General features: G+C 41.5%; 1 protein-coding gene across 2 annotated transcripts in view; it reads right to left on the bottom strand.

Annotated features, from left to right (window-relative positions):
• Positions 1-21,284, bottom strand: part of Atp13a4 (ATPase 13A4) — a 125,496-nt gene extending 104,212 nt beyond the window's left edge. The window contains exon 1 of one of the 2 annotated variants that reach the window (XM_059277258.1): positions 21,005-21,284. In XM_059277258.1, the coding sequence (XP_059133241.1) occupies positions 21,005-21,067 (63 nt within the window). In that variant the 5' untranslated portion in view covers positions 21,068-21,284. Of the gene's footprint in view, positions 1-15,109; positions 15,281-21,004 lie in introns of those variants that run through there. The other variant, XM_059277259.1, reaches the window with a different exon arrangement.
• Positions 21,285-21,518: the final 234 nt, after the last annotated feature.

The following is a 21,518-nucleotide window of genomic DNA, read 5'->3' as shown; positions in this document are numbered from 1 at the left end:
CCCTCCTCTCAAGGCTCAGGGAGCTATGCAGAAGAGGAGAAGGAAAATTATAAGAGCCAGAGATGATGAATGAGTTCAAGGAAACATTGTCTTCCAGACACAAGGCTCACACATATATGAACTCACAGAGACTGTGACAGAACCCACTATACCCATATAGGTGCAAACCAGACAAAGTACCAGAAGCAAAGAGGCCGAGTGGACAGAAAATTCCAGCCCTTACTAAGAACGATTTGCAATCGATACCTATTGGGAAAGGGAAAGTCGGGTTTCTCCAGTGAATTGCCACTGTGTATATCAATCACACGCTAGGAAAAGGTCCAGTGCTCAGGAGAAGTTAGCCAACACAAAACAGACTCCATGTTTTTTATGTATGCTTGTTTTGTTCTTTGTCTTATTGTGGTTTTTGCTTGTTTGTTTGCTTTGATTTGGGGTGGGTGAGGAAGAGAGAGAACTTGAAGATAGATGAGTAGGAAGATATGGAGAATCGGGCGGGAAAAATATTCTCAAAACACATTGTATGAAGAAAATTAAATAACTTTTTAACATTTAAAAAATAAAATATGTTCAGCTCTGCGGGTCATATGGTCTTCCTCACACCTACTCATTTCTGCTACAAAACAGACAGAGGCAATGTCAATAGGGCAAGGTGGTTGTTCTCCAATAAAGCTTTACTTACAAGAACAATTTGGGTCATATTTTACCCACAGGCACTAGTTTGTAAGTATTCGCCATAGAGAACAAAAAAGACATTTATTATTTCCATGTACAGTGATAGTAACCGAATTATGAATATTGAACAGAATTTTTGAAATCTGAAAATAAAGACTCACATGAAGATGCTTAACTAGTAGCCCTGTGTGGTGGCACACACACATAATTTCATCCCTGGAGAGGCTGAGACTACTGGATACCAAGTTCAAGACCAGCCTGGGCTACAAAATGAGTGACAGGTCAGCTTGGACTACATAGTGCAGTCCTGTCTTACCCCCACCCCTTGACAAAATGTTTAATAATGAATGTTGAATGTGATAAGTAGTCAGTAGTCAGTATATATAATCAATGACGATGACGATGGCGATGATGATGATGATGATGATGATGATGATGATGATGATGACAGTGATAAGAACAACAATAAGGCCACAATCAGAATGATCTGTCACCAGGTGGTGTCACTAGTCTCTGGACTCCTTTTCTACAATGACTTTAGTGATAGGAAGTGACAGTTATCCCTGCCTCACCCTTCCTGACTGATGCCCAGGAATCCCAGGATCTCTGTGGATTTTGAAAGGAGAATGACACCAAGAGATGGAAACTTCCTTACGTCATCAAGCATAATGGCTTTCTAAGACCTTCTGAGGCTGATGTCAAAGAACCATGTCACATGAAGAGCATCTGAAGAAATGAGTATGGTAGGGTTGACAAAGAGCTGTCTGGAGGCGTGAGGACAGGGACCAGCTAGGAAGAATTCTGAGAGGTGTGAGTTGTGGCAATGAAGAAGACAGAAGTATACTTTGGATAGGTGGCCAGAGAAGGTCAAAGAAGATGAACTAATGGATTGACAATAGCGGAACCGTATTTTAATCTAACATAATGAAGAGGTTGTGGGTTTGTTCTGTTGTTTTGTAGATTAGTCTTAGAAGGAAATGGTTTGCTTTTCAGCAAATTTACTTCCCTGAGAGCATTTAGGAACACGTGGGATGGTAAAAGTAAGCAATAAGAAAGCATTAGATAGCCCTTGAAGGGGCTCCTGACCTGAAACCCTGCAAACCTGTGAAGTAGATGGAAAGTAATCCCAGTGACCTAGTTCTCTAAATTCTAATCCTTCCTTGTTAACATTGGGGTTTATGTGCTATGTCGGTTGCACTGCTGTGACCAAAGTAATTTAAATAGGGAAGTGCTTATCTTGGCTCACAGTTTGAGATTTCAGTCCACGTGGGCTGGGAGGGCATGGAGGAAGAAGCATGATGCTGCTGAGTCGCATAAAGTCCAGTCAGGAAACAGAGAGACAATGCTGGCACTCAGCTCACTTTCTCCTTCTTATGCAGTCTGGGACCTCAGTTCATGGAAGGGAACCCACTCATATTTAGGGTAGGTTTTCTCCCCTCAGTTAATCTCACCTAGAAAACCCCTTACAGACATACTTCTGTTATCATCATGGTTCTGAATCCCATCAGGTTGATCATCAAAATTGATTGTCACAAGTCCTATGTTCACATGAATTTAGAATGTACCTGAAACCAGTTATATCCACCAAACATTCAGTATTTATCTCAAAAGTATCTACTGTATACTGGGAAGTTGTCAGGGACTTTCCAAGCACTGGACATATAGCAGTAAACAAGTTGAACAATAAATCATTAAAATTAATTTTTAAAGTGTATCCTTGTGATAATTAGATATTGCACCACTTATGTACATGTTCTTTTTCTATTTTTAATTGACTAACACAGTTATTCATGGACACCATGAAAGCAATTTTTAAAACATTGTTAGCATGCAAAGTGCAAAGTTTAAATTTTTCCTGCACTAAGATTGTAGGTAAAAAATTTAGAATGAAGACGATTGAATTTTCCCCCTCACACATTAGAAAGCCTCACACTGGAGACTATGAAAGAATAAATATTGTAGCTGTGGCCACAGGAGATTGTATTTTATGCCAAGGTAATTTGAAGGAATTGTAGCTTTTTTGTTTCTTCCTCCTTGGATAGAAACAGTGGCTGGGGTTGGGCGAGGGTGGGTTACACATGAGAAATGCAAAGGCCTCCAGGTGGCTGCTGGAGCCCCATTCACCCATCCAACAGGGTCTGCTGCTGTAGCAATCCTTTACATGAGCATGATGTCTTTTGCTCGAAAGATCCTTAAGTCAAGAGAAACTTCAGTTCCCTGTCCCACAGTCCCTCTTCATACTTCTCCAGACTGGTGAACAGCAAACACAGAATTTCTGAGTAATGAAACCTCCAGTCATGGCAGTTGAGCCTCTAATGACGAGAAGAGATCTTCTTTCATCTCAGGCTCTACTCTTGTTAGGGGAATTAAAAGCTTAGCAGTCTACAAATATGCAGACCTCAACAAGGTGAGGTATTCAACAACTAAAAACTGCCCTCTGTTAGAGCTTCTATGAGACACAGACAAGACTTGTATCTAGAGATGTTTACTGCAGTTTCTCATCGTGATAAATAGACACCATCTGTGTGCACAACAAAGGGCAATTATTAAAGACTATTATGCAGCTATTAAATAATGTCTATTTAGGATTTTAATCTGGTGAGAAGAATATGTATATGAGTGTTAAATGGGGAAAAACAATGTAAAATTATGCACTATTATTACAAATCCAATTTCAAAAACACTCACAAGAAAGTATACCAAACAAAAGAGAAGAAGACTGGGTCCATACATCAAACAGAATACTAATGGGATTTGCCTTGGATAATGACATCCTGTGATTCTTCTTGTATTAGAATTTCCTGTATTTTACACATTAATCATCAAACACATCTCAGTTTTAAAGTCAGAGAAATACTTTCTGCAAGCCTCTTTTTTTACCTGCTGACAGAAATCCAAATTAGTGGGAAAAAAAAACCCTGTGGCAAAGAAAATAAACAACCCTGGGGAACATGACCATTTAAGTACTTGTTTTTAAGATAGGGTCTTGATCAGTAGTCCAGGCTGGACTTGAACACATTGTGATCCTCCTGCCTCAGCCTACCAAGTACCTGACCATTCGAAACCATATTTACTGAGTTTGGTTTACCTGTTGTTTATTGTCTATCAGACAATTACGTGTTTACTAATTTGTATTTCTATTAGACTGCTCAGCCGCAGAAAACAGTATCCAGTACCTCCATTTTCTCATGGCGGACCACATCCTCACTATCTTCAGCTAAAGTGCTCTATGTCGGATGGACTAGTCTAACTCACTCCGAGAGTAGGCATGTGACTACAGTATGGCTTTCTCCAGGCCACAGCACTGAATGTGAAGAGATGAAGAGCAAAAGTACATCAGATCCCTTGACAAGGAATGAGTGTTTGAATAAGACTGGAAAAAGGAAATTTCTTTTTCCTACTGGATTGATACTGGGGATATACAACACTAGAGTTGTCAGAGAACCCCCTGAGGAATGAGAGAATAAACCAGCAATGGTAGGTCTATCCATTAAGAAAACAGAAAGCCAGCATGAGACACCTTCTATGCTCATGGGTTAATATGTGCCTGAAAATGGTACTACATGTGAACCTTCTGACTGAGCTAACAAACTAACTTTGTTTTGCCTGAAACAGTGTGTCTTTGAGCTTTTCAAACCTTCCCCCATGCACACACAAAAAAACCACCTTAGTATAAAAAGTATACTAAAAGCTAGACATTTAACCATGGAGTAGAGCTAGAGAGCTGGAAATAGAAGTCATCTTAGAGCCTGAGCTTATGCAGACCTTGTGCATGCAGCCAAGGCCACTATGAGTTCACATGTTGTAACTGCCCTAGCATGTTACAGAAAACACTATTTCAGTGGAGTCATCTACCACCTCTGGCTCTTAACTTCTCTCGGCTTTTTCTTTACCAATGATCTCTGAGCCTTGGGAACAAGGACTGTGATATTGAAGTCCCATTTAGGGTTGAACAGTTCACAGTCTCTTATCATCTGCATATTGGCCAGTGGTGGGTCTCTGAATTAATCATCATCTACTAACAAAAATGAGCTTCTCTAATAAGGGTTGAAAGATGCGCTAAACAATGGGTATCGCAAAAGTCATTAGGAGTCAATTTAATGCTATATTCATTTAGCAGAACAATAGTAATAAGTTCTCCCCTAAGGGTCATAACCTATCTAGCCACAGACTCTTGGTCCCCGATAACAGTGCCCGGCATGGGTTACATCTTGTGGAGCAGACAGTAAACACAATTAGAAAGTGTGGTTACTCCCATAGCAATTATACCACTATTGTACAAGCGGTCATGTTTCTCCAGGTCTTTTCTTATTGAGGCTCACAGGATTCACAGCTGGGTAATATTGATTACTTTCCTCCTCCAGTAATGTGCATAGCACCTTCTAGCTCTTATGAAAGCTAGCCAGTAGGGCTGAAACAACCCAGTCAGTACCAGCTTGACTATTACATGTTCTATGACTTGAGTATATGGTGTATTTAACAATAGGATCTTACCATCAAGTTCTGGAGAAAAACCAAGAGTAATTAATTCCCTGGAAATCTTATAAAATTCTGTACTGAATCCATCAGGACCCAAGATTGTTTCAGTTGGGAGATTTTTAATTACTGCTTCTATCTCAGAGGTTATTATGGGTCTGTTTGGACTATTAACTATATCATTTGTATGTCAAAAATCATCTACTTAGTTTAGATTTTCCAATGTGGTGGAATACAGATTTTTTAAATATCTTTATGAGACTCTGAATTTTTTCAGGGTTTGTTGTAATAGCTCCCTTTTCCTATCTAATTTTGTTAATGGGACCCTCTTTTTCTTTTGGTTAATTTAGCTAAAGGTTTGTCAGCCATGTTAATCTTTTCAAAGAACCAATTCTTCATTTCTGTGATTATTTGTAGTTTTAATTTCTTTCATTAAGTTCATTTTGATTATCTCATCCTGTCTACCTTCTGGGGGTGCTGTTTATTTTCGGCTTTCTAAAACATTCAGAGGTTTTATTAATTTGAGAACTCTCAACATTTTTTCTGTAGGCACTTAGTGCTATAAACTGTCTCCTTGGGGCTGCCTTTAATATGTCCTACAGATTTGGGCATATTGTGTTTTTATTTTCACTGATCTCTAGGAATTGTTAAATCTCTTTTGTGATTTTATTCTTGACCAAATTGTTACTCATTGGTGTGTTGTTTGTTTCCATGAGTTTGTGTAGCTTCTGTACTTTCTATTGCTGTTGGCAGCCTACTTTATTCCACTGTGGTCAGGGAGAACACAGATGTTATTTCCATTGTCTTATATGTATTGAGATTTTCTTTGTGCTCTAATATGTTGTCAAGTTCAGAGAAAATCTTATGGGCTTCTGAGAGAAATTTATATTAGTTGGCATTTAGATGGACTATTTTATAGATCATTGTTAAGTCCATTTTATTTATGATGCCATTTAACTCCAGTGTTTTTCTGTTTAGTTTTTATCTGGATAATCTGTCTATTGGTGACAGTGGGACACTGATATTACCTACTATTAATGTGTTGAAGTTAATCTGTGTCTTTAGGTTAAATATTCCTTCTTTTATGAAATTGGGTCACCCTATGTTTGGAAGACTTTTAGAATTGCAGTGTCCTCTTGGCAGATTTTTCCTTTGATGAATATGGCATGTTCCTCCTGTCTCTTCTGATTAGTTTTGGTTTGAAGTTTATGTTGTCAGATATTAAATAGCTATGCCTGCTAGTTTCTTGGTTGGTTCCATTTTCATGGAATATCTTTTCCCGATCTTTTACTCCATGGTGTAGTCTATCATGATGGTGAGGTATGTTTTTCAGAGGCAGCAAAAAGATGGGTCCTGTTCTCTAACTCTCTCTGTTACTACTCAGTGTCTCTTTAAGGGATAATTGAGACTATTAAAATTAAGAATTACTTTGAACAATGTTTATTAATTCCTAACATTGGGTAGAGGTGGTGGAGTTTCCTTAGACCTCTTTTGATGAACAGTTCTAAAACTGTTCATTTATTCCCTGTGCCCTCTTGGGGGTGTTGAACTTTCTCTTCAGACTGGAGGAATCCTATTAATATCCTCCATAGATTTGACTTGGTGGACATAAATCCCTTAAATGTTGTTGTCATGGAAAGCTTTTCTTTCTCCTTTAAGTATGGCTGATAGTTTTGCTGGCTATAGTGGTCTTGGCTGGCATCTGTGGTCTTTCAGAACTTGTCTGAAATCAGTCTGAATCCCTTAGGGTTTCAAGATCTCCTTTTAAAAGTCGTGTAATTTTGACGGGCCTGACTTTAAATGTGATTTGGTCTTTCTCTCTTACAGTTTTCAATATCCTTTCTTGTTCTGTACATTTATTATTTTGATTATTATATGTGTGGGAGGCCAGCTCCCACTTTTTCCCAGGGTATTCTTGAGGAGAGAGGGTTAAGAAATATTTAGATAGAAAGATAGTATGGAGAACACAGACAGAAACACAGAATAGCTTCAGGAGGACCTGGATCAATATCTACCAGCCCCTTCTGTCTCTTCTAAAGGGCTTTTTATAGGAATGCCAAGGGGTGGAGCAAAAGACTTCTCCCATCCCAGCCAAGTGTAGACCCTTCCAAACACCTGATAACCACGCACATGGTCAAGCCATCTCCTAACGCAGCCCTGTGTGTAAAGCAAGCTCAGATCTCACTAGGAAACCCTTGTGGGCCCCCCACATATATGGCATGGGAAGTTTCTTTTCTGGGCCTGTTATTTTTGTGTCCTTGATACCTCTCACACCTAGATAGGCATCTCTTTCATTAGATTTGGAGAATTTTCTTCTACACTATTGATGAAAATACTCTCTGAACCTTTGACCTGAGTTTCTTCTCCTTCTTTATACCTATTATTCATAGAGTTGGTCTTTTTATAATGTCCTAGATCTCCTGCATCGTCTCCTCATGGATTTTCCTAGATTCATGTTTTCTTTGACTGGTTGATTCAATTTCTCTACTTCTCTTCAAGCCGTGATGATTGATCCCTCTACTTCTCTTCAAGCCCTGGTGATTGATCCCTCTACTTCTCTTCAAGCCCTGGTGATTGATCCCTCTACTTCTCTTCAAGCCCTGGTGATTGATCCCTCTACTTCTCTTCAAGCCCTGGTGATTGAGTTCCTCTACTTCTCTTCAAGCCCTGGTGATTGAGTTCCCCTACTTCTCTTCAAACCCTGGTGATTGAGTTCCCCTACTTCTCTTCAAGCCCTGATGATTGAGTTCCTCTACTTCTCTTCAAGCCCTGATGATTGATCCGTCTTTCATTTGATCCCTTCTACTGGTAAAGCTTTCCACTGAGCTTTTTCCTTGAGTTATGAATTTTAGTTTCAAATTTTAATCTAGTTTGGCTTTTCTTCAGAAGTTCTATCTCTATAAAATCCTATTTTCATGTCTTGAATTATTTTTTTAATTCCATGCAACTGTTTTTATTTCAGCATTTATTCATATCCTCTAAAGTTCCTTGAGCATACTTATAGTTGTTATTGTGAAATCACTGTCTTATGCATCATCTAAGTTGCTTTCCTCAGGAAACTTAACTACGAAGTACTAATTTTAGGAGGAGACATAGTGTCTTGGTTATTATATCGATTGTGGTTTGGTGATGAGAAAACAGATTATTTTTAATTTGACTTAAATTCTTATTTAAAAAAAAAACTTATAGCAGTTACATATCCAGGACTAGGACATGTAAGAAAAAGAATATAGAAAATCATGATGCCAAGAGTAAGCAATACTGACTAGCTTTGCCAAGCTAACTTCCTACACTTTCTTTGATAGCCACTGTTCCCAAACTGGTTAGGTATGACTATGACAAACAGTTTACCTGAACCATGGTTTATCTAGTCTTCAACCAGTCTCCCGTAAAGACTTTTCTTTTAAATTCAGAACACTGCACAGAATACAGCATTTGTCATAACTACCAGAAGAGAAAAAAAAAGATATCCCACAGTCATATACTTTCTTGAATCAACCCAACGGCTAAAACTTCAAGTCAATCAAGTGAACCAACTTCCAAGAAAAGACAAACACTGGGGCTGAAGAGATGGCTCAGCAGTTAAGAGCACGTGTTGCTCTTGTAGAGGACCCAGGTTCGGCTCCCAGCACCCACAAGGCAGCTCACAAGCATCTGTACCTGGAAGTCCAGAGAATCTGACATCCTCTTCTGGTTTTCATAGGCACTGCATAGATGTGGTGCCCAGATATACATGCTGACTAAACACCCATACTTATACAATAAAAATAAATAAGTATCTTAAAAAGAGACAGAACAAAATGATGCTTTCATTTTTTAGAGATCATGGGAGAGAAGGTGATGGCTGCCATACAAACAGATAAAAGAAATCAGCTAAAATGTGAATAAGTGCATGAAGGTCAAATATGGGCTAGAAAAAAGTTTGTAATATCTAAATTATTTTAAGCCCAGCCTGTTTATAGGTACTAAGAATTCCTCCCTACATGTACCACTCTGTGCTCATGGGAAAGACAGATGATTGGAATGGAAAGGACATAGCACGGTTGTCTCCTTGGCAGCACGGGTGTGAAGAAGGTGACTAATGGCTCCAGCAGATGGGCACAAAGTCCTTCTCACGTCTCTGGTTCTTTCTGCATAGTGACTTGAGCTTCTGAAACAAACAGTAAGTAACAAAGATCATTTACTTCCAAGGAGGAAATTCTCCCAGGAAAAAAGCAAAACTCCATTGATACCAGAAGAAAGGTAGAAGAAAAGACACTCTACCACTTACTATCTACTACTACTATCTATCTGCTGCTTACTATCTACTACTACTATCTATGAACGGTTGGAGCAGGTGAAGGGGATGAACCTACAGATCCAAAACAGCAGGATCTCTATGACACAGGACAGCAACAGGATAGCCAGGAGGAGCCCCAGTGAGAGCCCATTATCGGTGGCACAGCAGAAGCCAGAGGCCTCTAACCAGGCTAATGACTCAGAGCAATGAACACTTGCAAGTAAAGATGAATGAACTAAAGGGTGAAATGTGACTCAATGGGCCACATTACAGCTTCCAGGACAAGATTCCTCTCTCTTTTTGTTTGTTTGTTTGGTTGGTTGGTTGGTTGGTTGGTTTGGTTTGGGTTCTTTGTTGTTGTTTTTCTTTTAAATTTGGTTTTGTTTGGGGAGGATAGTTGTAAGAGCAGAGGGCGGGTGTAAGGGGATGGGGAGGTAAGTGGGATCGAAATGCATGATGCAGAATCGACAAAGAATCAATAAAAGTTAAATACCTCATTACCAAAAAGGAAAGGAAGAAAGGAGAGTGGTGGTGGAGGTCTGTGATCAGAACACTCCAGAGATGGTGACAGCGAGATTGCAAACTTGAAGCTAGACTGGGCTACAGAGGGAGATCAAGATACAGAGGGAAGGAAAGAGAGAGAGGGGGAGAAGGAAGAGGGGCAGGGGGCAAGGATGGATGAACCAGATGTGGTGGCATGCACCTGTAGCCCCCAATACTTGGGATGTTGAAGTGGAAGTATTATTTAAGCACTGGAAATCCAGGTGAACCTGAACAACACAACAAGTCCCCATAGGAAGAAAGAAAGGAAAGAAAGAATGAAGGAGAAGGGGGCAAGTGAGGAAATGAGACAGAAGAGGAGGGGAGGAGATAGGAGGGGAGGGGAGGGGAAGAAGAAAAAAATTGATGTATTCTGTAAAGTGCCAGTAAGAAGAATACATGACTGGTTAGAGAAAATGGAAAACAAAAATTGTTTCTTGTCGTTGAATGAAGGAAAAGTCTACAGATCATTTTTCCCGCAGCTGAAAGATCTTTGGGTTACTGGGTATTTCCAAGCGGAAGGACAGCAAAACTGAAACACATTTATGCCATTGGCTGGGGAAGTGAGCTAGAAATAAAATTTGCTTACTGTGCACAAAAGTCTGCATTCAATCCCAGGAATAAGGAAAAGAAATGTGCTATAAAATAGTAGGTTTCCATATGGCTCTTTCAAACATCCTTAATGTTAATCATCCCTCCCTTCCTCTTCCTCCCAACATTCTCCCCACTGAATATCCTTTCCCATTATTTGCCTTCCCCCTTCATATCACCAAGCCTATAAATGATACAATATATGTAACTGGGGTACCCTACTGTGCTGGCTAGTTTTATGTCAACTTGACACAAGCTGAAGTTGTGTGAGAAAAGGGAATCTCAATTGAGAAAATGCTTCCATAAGATCAGATTGTAGGCAAGTCTGTAGAGCATTATCTTAATTAGTGATTTACAGGACAAAGCCCAGCTCATGTGGTGGTGCCATTATTGGGCTGGTGGTCCTGGGTTCTATAAGAAAGCAGACTGAACAAACCCTGGGGAAGCAAGCCAGTAAGCAGCCCTCCTCCATGGCCTCTACATCAGCTCCTGCCTCCAGGATCCTGCCCTGTTTGAGTTCCTGTCTAGACTTCCTTCAGTGATGGATTATGATATAGAAGTGTAAGCCAACTAAACCCTTTCCTCCCCAAGTTGTGTTTGTCATGATGTTTTATCATGACGATAGTCACCCTAGCTAAGACACCTACACGGGGGCTTATGCTCATCCCAGAAGCCATAGCTTGCCTAATAAAAAGTCTACTTCTGGGAGTAGGCTAACATCCCCTCAAGTTGTTGGTCATAGGTGTCCCAGAGGGCCCCCAAAACAATACAGGCTATTGTCATTATTCCTGGTTGTCCAATAGAATTTGGCGGTGAGACCCTATTGCTGAAGACGCTGCACACACTGGTCATAGGCCTTGGAAAAATCAAGGAGTTAGCATTGGCCAGCAAGCATTCTCCCGCCTAGCTATGTGTTATGTGTGCTATGGGAATGGAGATGTCATCAAAGTCTTACCCAGGCATGAGCACTTTGAACTGTAACAATTACCAAAATTGCAAAATACACCCATGGGCTAAATAATGGCATGTTATGAGGATAACCAACCACTTCATGATTAGATATAAGTCCTGTTCCACAAGAGGAAACATATGCCTGGCACTGTAAATATGGCCAAGAATCTATGGTTAAGGAGCTCACAAACCCAGGGGCGAGCCTTCTACTGTTAGTTTGCTGAATGGGCCTGGCATCAAACTGCTCTCTGAATTCATATCTCTGTACCCATAAATTAGTACAGCTTTCAGACCTCATCAGAGCAGTTTCTTTGTGAGGCTGATGGTGGTTCCCTCAGAAATTCATAGCCAGGACAGGGAGTACGTGTCAGCCGAATGCTCAGCCCCAAATGGGACATCTATACAGCCCCCTTTCCACAAGGCACAGAGACCATTACAGAAGAGGAGCAGAAAGACTGTAAGAACCAGAGGTCATGGAGGACCAGAGCAAAACAGTGTCTTCTGAACTTGACAGGACCGCTGTGTACATAAGCTCACACAGCAGCTATGGTTGCCTGAATAAGACTTAGCATAAGATCAAGCCAGTCAACGTTTTAGCAGGAGTGGGAAGGAGTTCATGACCCCTACCTCTAACTGAGAAGCTGTGGAGAGTTTATGGCTTCTGGGACAGGGAGAACCTGTTTTCTTTAAGAGTGTGATCCTCGGAGGTTGACCACACTCTAATGGATGATCCTACACCCAGGAAGATGTGGGAAGCACACATTAGTTGATGGGTTATTTTTTCTCTAAAAAGGACATGGATTTGGGGGGTAGGGAGGAGGAGGTAAATCTGGGAGGGATTAAGGAAGGAGCTGTGGGTGAATATAATCAAAATACATTATATGAAATTCTCAAAAAAATAGCCTTTTGGTGATAGCCTCCCTACTAGACCAGGCCTGTCCCAGAGGAGAGGAGTGCCCTCTACAGAGTCCCCTTTCATCCTTCTCCAGAAAAGGAGAAGAGGAAACACACACAAAAAAAGCCCCTGGTACAGAGCCTCAATTCCTACTTTATGGATGTGAAATGTGCAAGATATTATAAAATCATTGTGTACGAGTGTGTGTGTGTGTGTGTGTGTGTGTGTGTGTGTGTGTGTGTGTCCACGGTTGTTAGCCATGGACAAACAGTAGCCTAGTAGCCTGTGTGTTGGCTGCTCTACTGTCCTCTGCCAGCCTACAGGCAGAAAAGCACGGTTAACAGAAGGATGCTCCTCCAGGAGGAGGAATCATTGAAAGCATCTTGATTCAAGATGCATGGAAAATGATCCCAATAAACACATTTTGGATATTAAAATATTTTAAATGGGCTATATAGAACAATCATCTTTTTTTTTTCAAGACAGGGTTCCTCCGTGTAGCTTTGTGCCTTTCCTGGAACTCACTCTGTAGCTCAGGCTGGCCTTGAACTCACAGAGATCCACCTGCCTCTGCCTCTGAGTGCTGGGATTAAGAGCCTGCAACACCACCACCACCCGGCAAAAACCAACCATCTTTTATTTAAAAGAAGATATGAGTAACTATTTGTGTCTATATGTTTCAAACTATCTATGCAAACTTAAATTCTTGAGTACTTTTGGAGATGGCCTCCAATCCTGGACAGTTCATCATTCACACTGTTATCCATCTACTGATTTTGAGAATAAAGTACCCAAAACCTTGCAGCCTGGCTCTGTCCCAAAGCTGAATTCCAGAGATGAAAAATTGATGACAGTCTTAGCCAGGACCCCATGTGTACCCACTAAGATCAGAGAGTGTTCGAGATACATAGCTGTGGAAAGCATACAGGATGCCTCCTATCTGTTCTTTTTCTGGGGGAACATCCAAGCCATGGCTGTGCTCATTGTCCAGAAGACCGGCCTTAGGCAGATAGCAGGGCTAAGGAGGCTATGTCCTCATCAGCCTTTCATCTCTCACTATGTGATGGTTTGGACAGTTTCCCAAGGTTTATATGATGAGCCTTCAGAAGGAGCTGTAGGTCATTAAGTGGGTTGTCCTACTTGAGCGAATCCTCACAGAGCCTTGAAGCCATGACCCATGGGCATATCTCCTTGAGACACGTTACCGAGTCCCTGGCTTCTCAGGTCACATCTTTGCTTTTTTCCTTGGGCCCCAACACCTTGTAAGTTCGGGTGCTGATTAATTATTGACTGACACTCTTTACCCCCTCATCTATGAGAAGCCCACAGAGCGCTTGTAAATTTCTAGTTCCCATTGAGTACAATATCTTCAAGTGTGTTTTCCTTTCCTTAGTTAGGAAAACTCATACTGCTAAGAGTAGCAATGCATTCCTGTAGTCCAAGCACTTGAGAGTCTAAAGCAGGAGGGTAATAAGTTCAGAGTCATCCAGGCTACATAGCAAGACTCTGTCTCAAGAAAACTAAATCAAAGATACACACGTACACACATACACATACACACACACACACACACACACACACACACACACACACACACAGAGGAAAAATACCAAATCCACAGCACCTTGAAGAAATCAACAGCATTAAACTTTCTTTAAACTACACAGTGATTTCATGTACCTCTTTAAATTCTTAAACACGGGGGTGGGAGAGAACCTTAAGATATCATCTGCATTGAGCCCTGGTTCGAATGAGTAAGGTGTTTATTATCTCTGCCTTGTAAGGCAAAGTCAAAGAGAGGTGAGCATAATTTGTTTCGTGGTTATAAAAACAAATACTGTCAGAGCCAACACTTCGATGCTGGTCTCCAGCTTCCTGGGGTGTTTTCTTCCAATATGCTCAGCTCTTTTTTACTGCTAACAAGTAAAACTGTGCATCTAGAACTGTGAGAACCCAGTAGACAGCAAACCACTGTCTAAGGCAAGGACTGAAGCCATCACTTACCGTTTACTTAGCCAAATAAACCTAGGCATGTCACTTAACAGTGCCATACCTCAGTTTTCCTATTAATAAAAAAGAGATGACAGAGCTTGCATAGTGAGACTTAGATTAAGTCAATTACTTTGTGTATATTCTTAGTCTAGACTTGGCCCAAATCAGCATCAAAATTCACTGTTTACTATAACCGTCTGCAATCCCATCATGTCCTCTCACGGAAGGACACTCTCAGCCATCTGTAGTTAGCGCCATGTCCCTCACCGTCTCTTTCTTAGATTACAGTCTATGGATAATGAATTCCTTTTCATTCTGACTCCTAAATACTGTCAAATCCTTTTTCTACCCATCATCCTCTCTGACAACACGTTAGTTTAGTTTTGATCCTCTTGCCTAGACTTTTTCAAACATTTCTTCATTGACTTGTTCTTTCTCCAGCCAACTTTGTTCACCCCATGAAAACCCTCCATATCACCCCTAGTGGCAAATATTCTGTGGTTTCCACATTGTATCAATCAGGCCAGCACCCAACCATTCTAATTAAGTCTAACTCCACCATTGTGACTTCTAATTCAGTAGGTCTAGAATGGAGTCTAAGAACGTACTATTACATAGTCCCCATCATGGGCCCAGTAGTTGTTTCATGGACCAGTGCTTGGGGAAGGAAAATTATTGGAATGTCTTACAAAGCCCTACACGGTCTTACCTACCCGTTGGAGGAAACGGCATGCCACCTTTCTCCCTAAGGTTTGCTGTCACCAAATTTCTCCCTAGTCCTTATTCCCTCGGATGTATGTTCACAACTCCATGAGGACACCGCTTGCAGCACAGGCTCGTTGTATTTATACCCTGTGGTCACAAAGGACCCTACACTGAAAATGACCCGGCGCTTAGTGTAATGCACTGCTATCACCCAGAAGTTCTTCATAATTGTTGGACATCAGCCAGTTCATTTTCATTTTGCTCGAGGCCTGCGAATTATGTGCTTGGCCTTGTCCACTCAACTATGAGCTTCTTGGAAGCAGAAGCTGTTTATTATTCATTCACGATCTTCCTGGTGAGCCCAGAGGACTCTTGGTACTGACCAGAGGTTGCTTAAATATCTGTTGAGCTCATACATGAATGAATGAAAGGATATAACAAGGTATCACAGAAAGATAGTGTGGTATGGCTAATTAACTCCGAAGAATAAGCTGTTTATACTTGGGAAAGGGGAAAGCTAATTGACAAACATGGGATTATTGACCGGTTTAAATAAATAACAAATTTTCTAGCTTTGTTTTTTAATTACTCAAGGCAGTTCTCTTTCTGAGCCCTGTTGCCTCCTCGTTTCTCAGAGTGGAAAGCTGCAGGTTAATGGGGCTTGCGATTACACCGTCCAGTGCCATGCTCTTCGTGCCGGGGACTGTGCTGTGGGAAGGAAAGGGGAAGGCCATGGAAAGGTGACTTGAGCAGGATCCCTGCTCTCCAGAAGTTATTAAATCCCACTCCTCACAAGTTTCTATCAAAGATGAGTTTGCTCCATGGGAGTTCTGCAGCGATGAATTGAGAATAAAGACATGAGACTTGGCCAATGGCCCAGCTCCCTGAACATTTCAGCTGACAAAATGTCTCAGCCTGAACACAATCCCTCCACTATGCAATCTGTGGGCCCACTAGTTAACATTGGCAAGCATCTCAGAGGTGCTCATGAAGCATAATAAGTAAGTGGCCGTGAAGTCGGAGGGGGAGGGGCTTCTGCTCCAGGGTGTTAGAGAAGAAACACAAACATCAGCTATCAGGGCGAGCCAAAGAATTGGTGAGGACAAACAGCCCCAACTCACAGGTGATGGCACAGTGGGATTGCCAATGTGGCTCAGCCCACATACCACCCGCTACCTCTCTAGGCGGCTACCTCTCTAAGCGATTTGCAATACTAGTATCTGGCCAGGCACTCAGAAATGACCCGGAAGTTGAAAAAGAGACTCCTGCATTTCCATATTCACTAGTAGTTTCTCATACTTAACATAATAACTGCGTGAAATATTTGCCAGCATACCACCAAACACATTGTCCTTGTGAGTGCCTTTTCCCTTTCCCATACACACCCTCGGACATCACCCCCACTCGTTTGCAGCAAGCATCATGTTGAAAGCAAAACAAAACAATCCCATTCTCTTAGCTAAAAATGCATACATTTAAGGTTAAATGTTTAATGCAGTACTAGTAACATTAGTAACAAAAACAAGAGGTCCTAAGTGAAAAACATAAATGCCAGTTAACACGTTTAACCTCGTCAGGGAAATTCGAAACTAATACAGCCATCAAATGTCATTTTCCTAGAGTAGATGAGCCAAAGATTAAAAAGTAATAGTGGAGGATGGAGTGTAGGAGAGAGGGAATATCCATAAAAAGAGGTTGCTGCTCCGAGTATAAATTTCACAACACAGCTTTTAGGGAGAAATGGAGTATTGTGTGTCAGTCAAAAGTTAGACTGTGCATCGACTTTAGGCTACAATGTTATCCCTGAGCATTTGTTCTCAGGAAATAATCTGAACAATGTCCAAAAATGCCCAAGGTTGTCCATCACAGCCAGTGCAAAATTAGGACTAACAAGTAAGCATCATGAGATACGGAGTACTGTTCATGTAAACACAAGTTAAACACGGTAGTAACTATGCAGTGCCGAGTCAAAAGGAGAATAGAGCATCATGCATCTTTAGCTGTAACGAAAAGAGGTAGCCTTCAAAAGGGAGTACACATCCCATTCTTTGTTTAAAAATGCATATTTGTACGCTGGGGGGCGTTGGCACACACCTTTAATCCCAGCACTCGGGAGGCAGAGCTGGGAGGATCTGTGAGTTCAAGGCCAGCTTGGTCTACAGAGTGAGATCCAGGGACAGGCACCAAAACTACACAGAGAAACCCTGCCTCCAAACAAAAAAAAAAGTGCATATGTGTAAGGATTTGTATTCATTCATTAAAGATAGATTGTGATTGGTTTTACTTTATTTGGGCACAATGAATAGGAGAAACAATAGGTAAATACCCAAATTGTATCTGGATGCATGTGACAGGGAGGAGGGAACTAATGAGAAAACAGTATGCTCAGCAATGTGCTGGCAGGGTCAGGATGGAAGGCCTACTGCAGTTATGCACAGAATTCTGTAGCATAAATGCTATCGACATTGTTCCTTTCAGTGCACCAACACACTGTCACAGGATGTACAGTTACACAGTAGGCCACTACCTGGCATTTCCATACTACAAGAGCACATGTGCAGAATTAGAAGAGTATCAATAACATTAAAATGTACTACAATCATTAGATGATATGGTTTGAGGAATGCATTATGTAAGCCTGGAAAGAAAGTCACCAACATGGCAATATTAATCGTGTGTAAACTAGTGGATCATATCTTCTTGTTCTTCAGACCCAAGTTCTTATCTCAATAGTTTCACAACAAACATACATCACCTTTATAATCAGAAAAACAGCCAAGTGTTTCTTCCTTTACTTGCTAAGAACCTATGAGCAACATCAGGGGACGTCATGTTTCCAAGTCTTGCTAGAATAAAGCATTTCTCCAGAAAGAGTGATGTCATTAACGCGATCAATGGTTGGATCAGATCAACCTTATCATTGTCAGTCATGTGTGAGGAAATGGACAGTAATACTTCCAAGTCATTTCCAAAGAGAAATGCACAACACTGGAATTCGTGGGGGCATGAACTCCCAGGAAGCCTGATACTCTCACTTCACAAAAAAAAACGAACCATCCCTCAAGGAGCCCTACAAGACAGGTATAAGGGAACAGCAACCTCTCCATTTATAAGTGATCTCAACAGAAAACAGAAACTTATGTTTATTTGGTCATTAATAGAAAAGGTAGCTTTGTTGCTGTGGAGTGGTGTTCATTCAGCTGGTTAATTGTCTAGATAGGAGTCACCCCTACCTTTGTGTAGACAGTAACAGCTCATGAGTCCCCAAAATCATTCCTTCTCAAAACATTTCCACATGGATGCTCTCAGCTACTCCTCCTAAGAACCCTGTGGGACAGTTAGGGTAAAAAGGACCACTCCTGTTTTTATAGGTAAGGAAACTGGGGCTTGAGCAGGCGAATGTCTAGTCCAAGGCCAGGGTGTGCCCTCTAGACATCTTTCTGAGGCCTTTTGAGAAGTGCCTGGCTAAAGAGCCTTGCTGAGGGCACTTTCCTGTCCTCCATCAGGGTCTTCTGTCTTTTCGGGTTTTATTTTCACTTGGCAACATTGCCTTCAGGTCACCTACAATTGCTCTTTAGTCCCCACTTCTCTCATTCTGGACTGAAAGATAATTCTATCTATTCTCAGCCTATGAATATTCACATTCTTCTTTTATATGGGAGAGAAACTCCAGATTGTCAGTTTTTCTTGAAATTTGAGGGATTACAATTGGAAATGTCCACACTCATGGCATTTACAAACAGTCTGTCAACAGTTTTGTGTCTCACATTTTTAAACAATCTTGGCATTCTAAAAGGGATTAGCCTACAAGTCAGAGGGGACAAATCGACTCAGCAAATACAAATTCTGTAAATCGACATAGCTTAGGAGATCTAAGATCAGCCATTCTCCTTACCCTTGCTTTATTAGGAAGAGCAATATGTTCTATTTGGAGGCGGTGTCCCCAGCAAACATCGGGAAAGGTATCCACGGACTGTGTGCAGATCCAGAGACACAGAACTACCAGCTTCAGCTAGTCTGTGTGATGCTCCAGCTCTTGGACTTCCTGGCTGAGGCAATTTTAGGCAAATTCCTTGTACATTGCTCTCCCCATTGGCCTCCCAGGGTCATGGTGGAATCTAAATGGCCATGGAAATACTTCGTATGCCAGAACCCAGAATAAAAATATGTGATAAATATAGATAGATAGATAGATAGATAGATAGATAGATAGATAGATAGATAGACAGATGACAAATGATGGACAACTTTTGAAGTTTACTGTTGTAAGTGAGGAACAGTGTGCTGAGAAAAATGATTCAGCACTAGGCAGGTGGCCAGGTTTCTGCAGTCGGAACAGGACAAGGAGCTGGGTGCATACTAATGCCTGCACCTCTGCTGAGACTACTGTCCAAAACACTGCGGACCAAAACACACAGCGGCCCTTCCCCAGCCCAGGCACTCATCTGGGCTTCCAGCTGCATACAAAGCTGGGCTGACCCCCCACGCCATCGGCAGTGCTGTGACAAAGACCAACTAGTAACCAAATTGCTCCACCGGAAGCATTTGTTAGGCTAGGGAGGGGTTAGCCTTCAAGAACGGAGGTGATCCACAATGGTATTTCAAAGACAAAGTGTGGTCAAGATGAGGAAAGAGGAGAAAAATGGGTGCGTTTACAAACGAGCAAGGAGGAAGGCACAGAAGAAGTCCCTGCCTTCTGGTCAGAGCGTTCAACACGAGGATAAGGACTCAACTTCAGTCTCTCAAGGAAATGCTTGGGAGGGGAAAGGAGCATAAGCCAAGATTAAGCCAGGAAGTCATTTCTGGTGACATGTGGGTAGGGCCTTGAAAGCAACTGTTACTTGATAGTTAAGTCTGAAAGAAGTAAAGACGTGATTACGAAAGCCAACTGAATTAAGGTGCCCTTTATTTCTTTATAATTTTTTTTTCAGCTTTGATAGATGGGATCTGTTCCAGAATGTCCCCCCAAAAAAATGTTGTTGCTATAGAAACACGTAAGCAGATTAAACTTGAAAGACCAGTTTTAGAACAAAGAATTTAATAGTCAGGACTCAAGCAATTAACCAAGAAAACATTTTAAGTAAATATCTTTCGGGTTTGTTGTTTGTATATTAATTCCAGGAAGATAAAACGCTATTATAGAGTGAGAGCATCACATTTTCACATTTTAATTGCATCATTACCGGCATAAAAGGCTATGCTTACACAATTAGTAAAAAGACCTTATTAAATACAAGTGCACATCTCTAACTCTCTCTTGATTACATTGTAATTGAGAAATATCACTGTAAATTCAACAAGAACAGAATCATCTTTGATTTTCTAACAGTTCCCAAGTTTCAGGAGCACTTCTAAAACTGTGAACTACACAAAGTTTTCTGTAACCAATCTCGACAGCAGTAAGTTTTTTTGAAGTAAAATGAAATGTGTGTAGGCTGATCATGGTTAATATTTATGCTTTGTACCATCCCTGCTGAACAGCAAGACTGTGAGAAAAGAAATGGGTCAAAGACCCAGCAGCCAGCTGCCTTGCCTTTGGGGTTCAGGTCTTCCTTTCAGGGAATATCCTGGTCCTCACCTTGGGGGACCTGATGAAATGGGAGTTCTAGACAGAACTTTCCATAAAAATGGAGACTCAGAAATTAATAATCAAGAAGCCCCGTGTTCCTCTCCCCTTCTGTTTCACTTCAAATGAAAACAATCTTGATAAAAATGAACACAATATGCTCATTCTATCAAATTCGAGCAGCCAGAAGTTACATTTCTGGGACAGGGAGATTGCTTGACTCTGTAATTCCAGAGTCAACACACAGTGAAGTATGTGAGTGTGTTCACGTGTGTACGTGTGCGAAGCTAGGGAAGGGGGACTGGGAGAAGGGGACAGAGTGTGGCTGGAATCTTACCATCTCGTTCTCATCTCCTTCGTTGAGCAAAGCATGCTGGCCCTTCTCAAGGTGGTCCCCCATGGAAACGCACTCCGCTCCTGCTCCCCGACCGTTGCTTGCAGCCGCTTCCAGGACCAACTCCAGAGCCACCTCCAGGTCGCTGAATGAAAGAGTTAATGATCCTCCAGGTTAAAAACGCCTTCTTGAGCACACACCTTCTTTCAGCAAATGACAATACTTAGCAAAGTGGACTCCTCCCCCGGGCACTTGGTGCCAGGAGGAATTTCTGGCTGTTCCCTGCTCCTGCATTCTCTCAAGGCAGCTGTCTCCGAGGAAGCCACTCCCATGTTGATCTTTTTGTACCCAACTTACAGGGAAAAAAACTCATTGCCTGCCCACAGTCTGCCAGCCTAAGGCATCTGACTGCAAATCCAGCCGGACAATGCGGGGTTGGCAGGACCCTCGGGAGAAGCCGGCTCAAGAACTCCCAGGTCGCTGCTTTATTCCCAGAAACTAAGGAACTGGGGTGTGG

The sequence above is a fragment of the Peromyscus eremicus genome, chromosome 12 (genome assembly GCF_949786415.1).
Source record: "Peromyscus eremicus chromosome 12, PerEre_H2_v1, whole genome shotgun sequence".
Classification (NCBI taxonomy): domain Eukaryota; kingdom Metazoa; phylum Chordata; class Mammalia; order Rodentia; family Cricetidae; genus Peromyscus; species Peromyscus eremicus.
The sequence above is the reverse complement of the archived record's forward strand: the minus strand, read 5'-3'. Positions and strand labels throughout refer to the sequence as shown.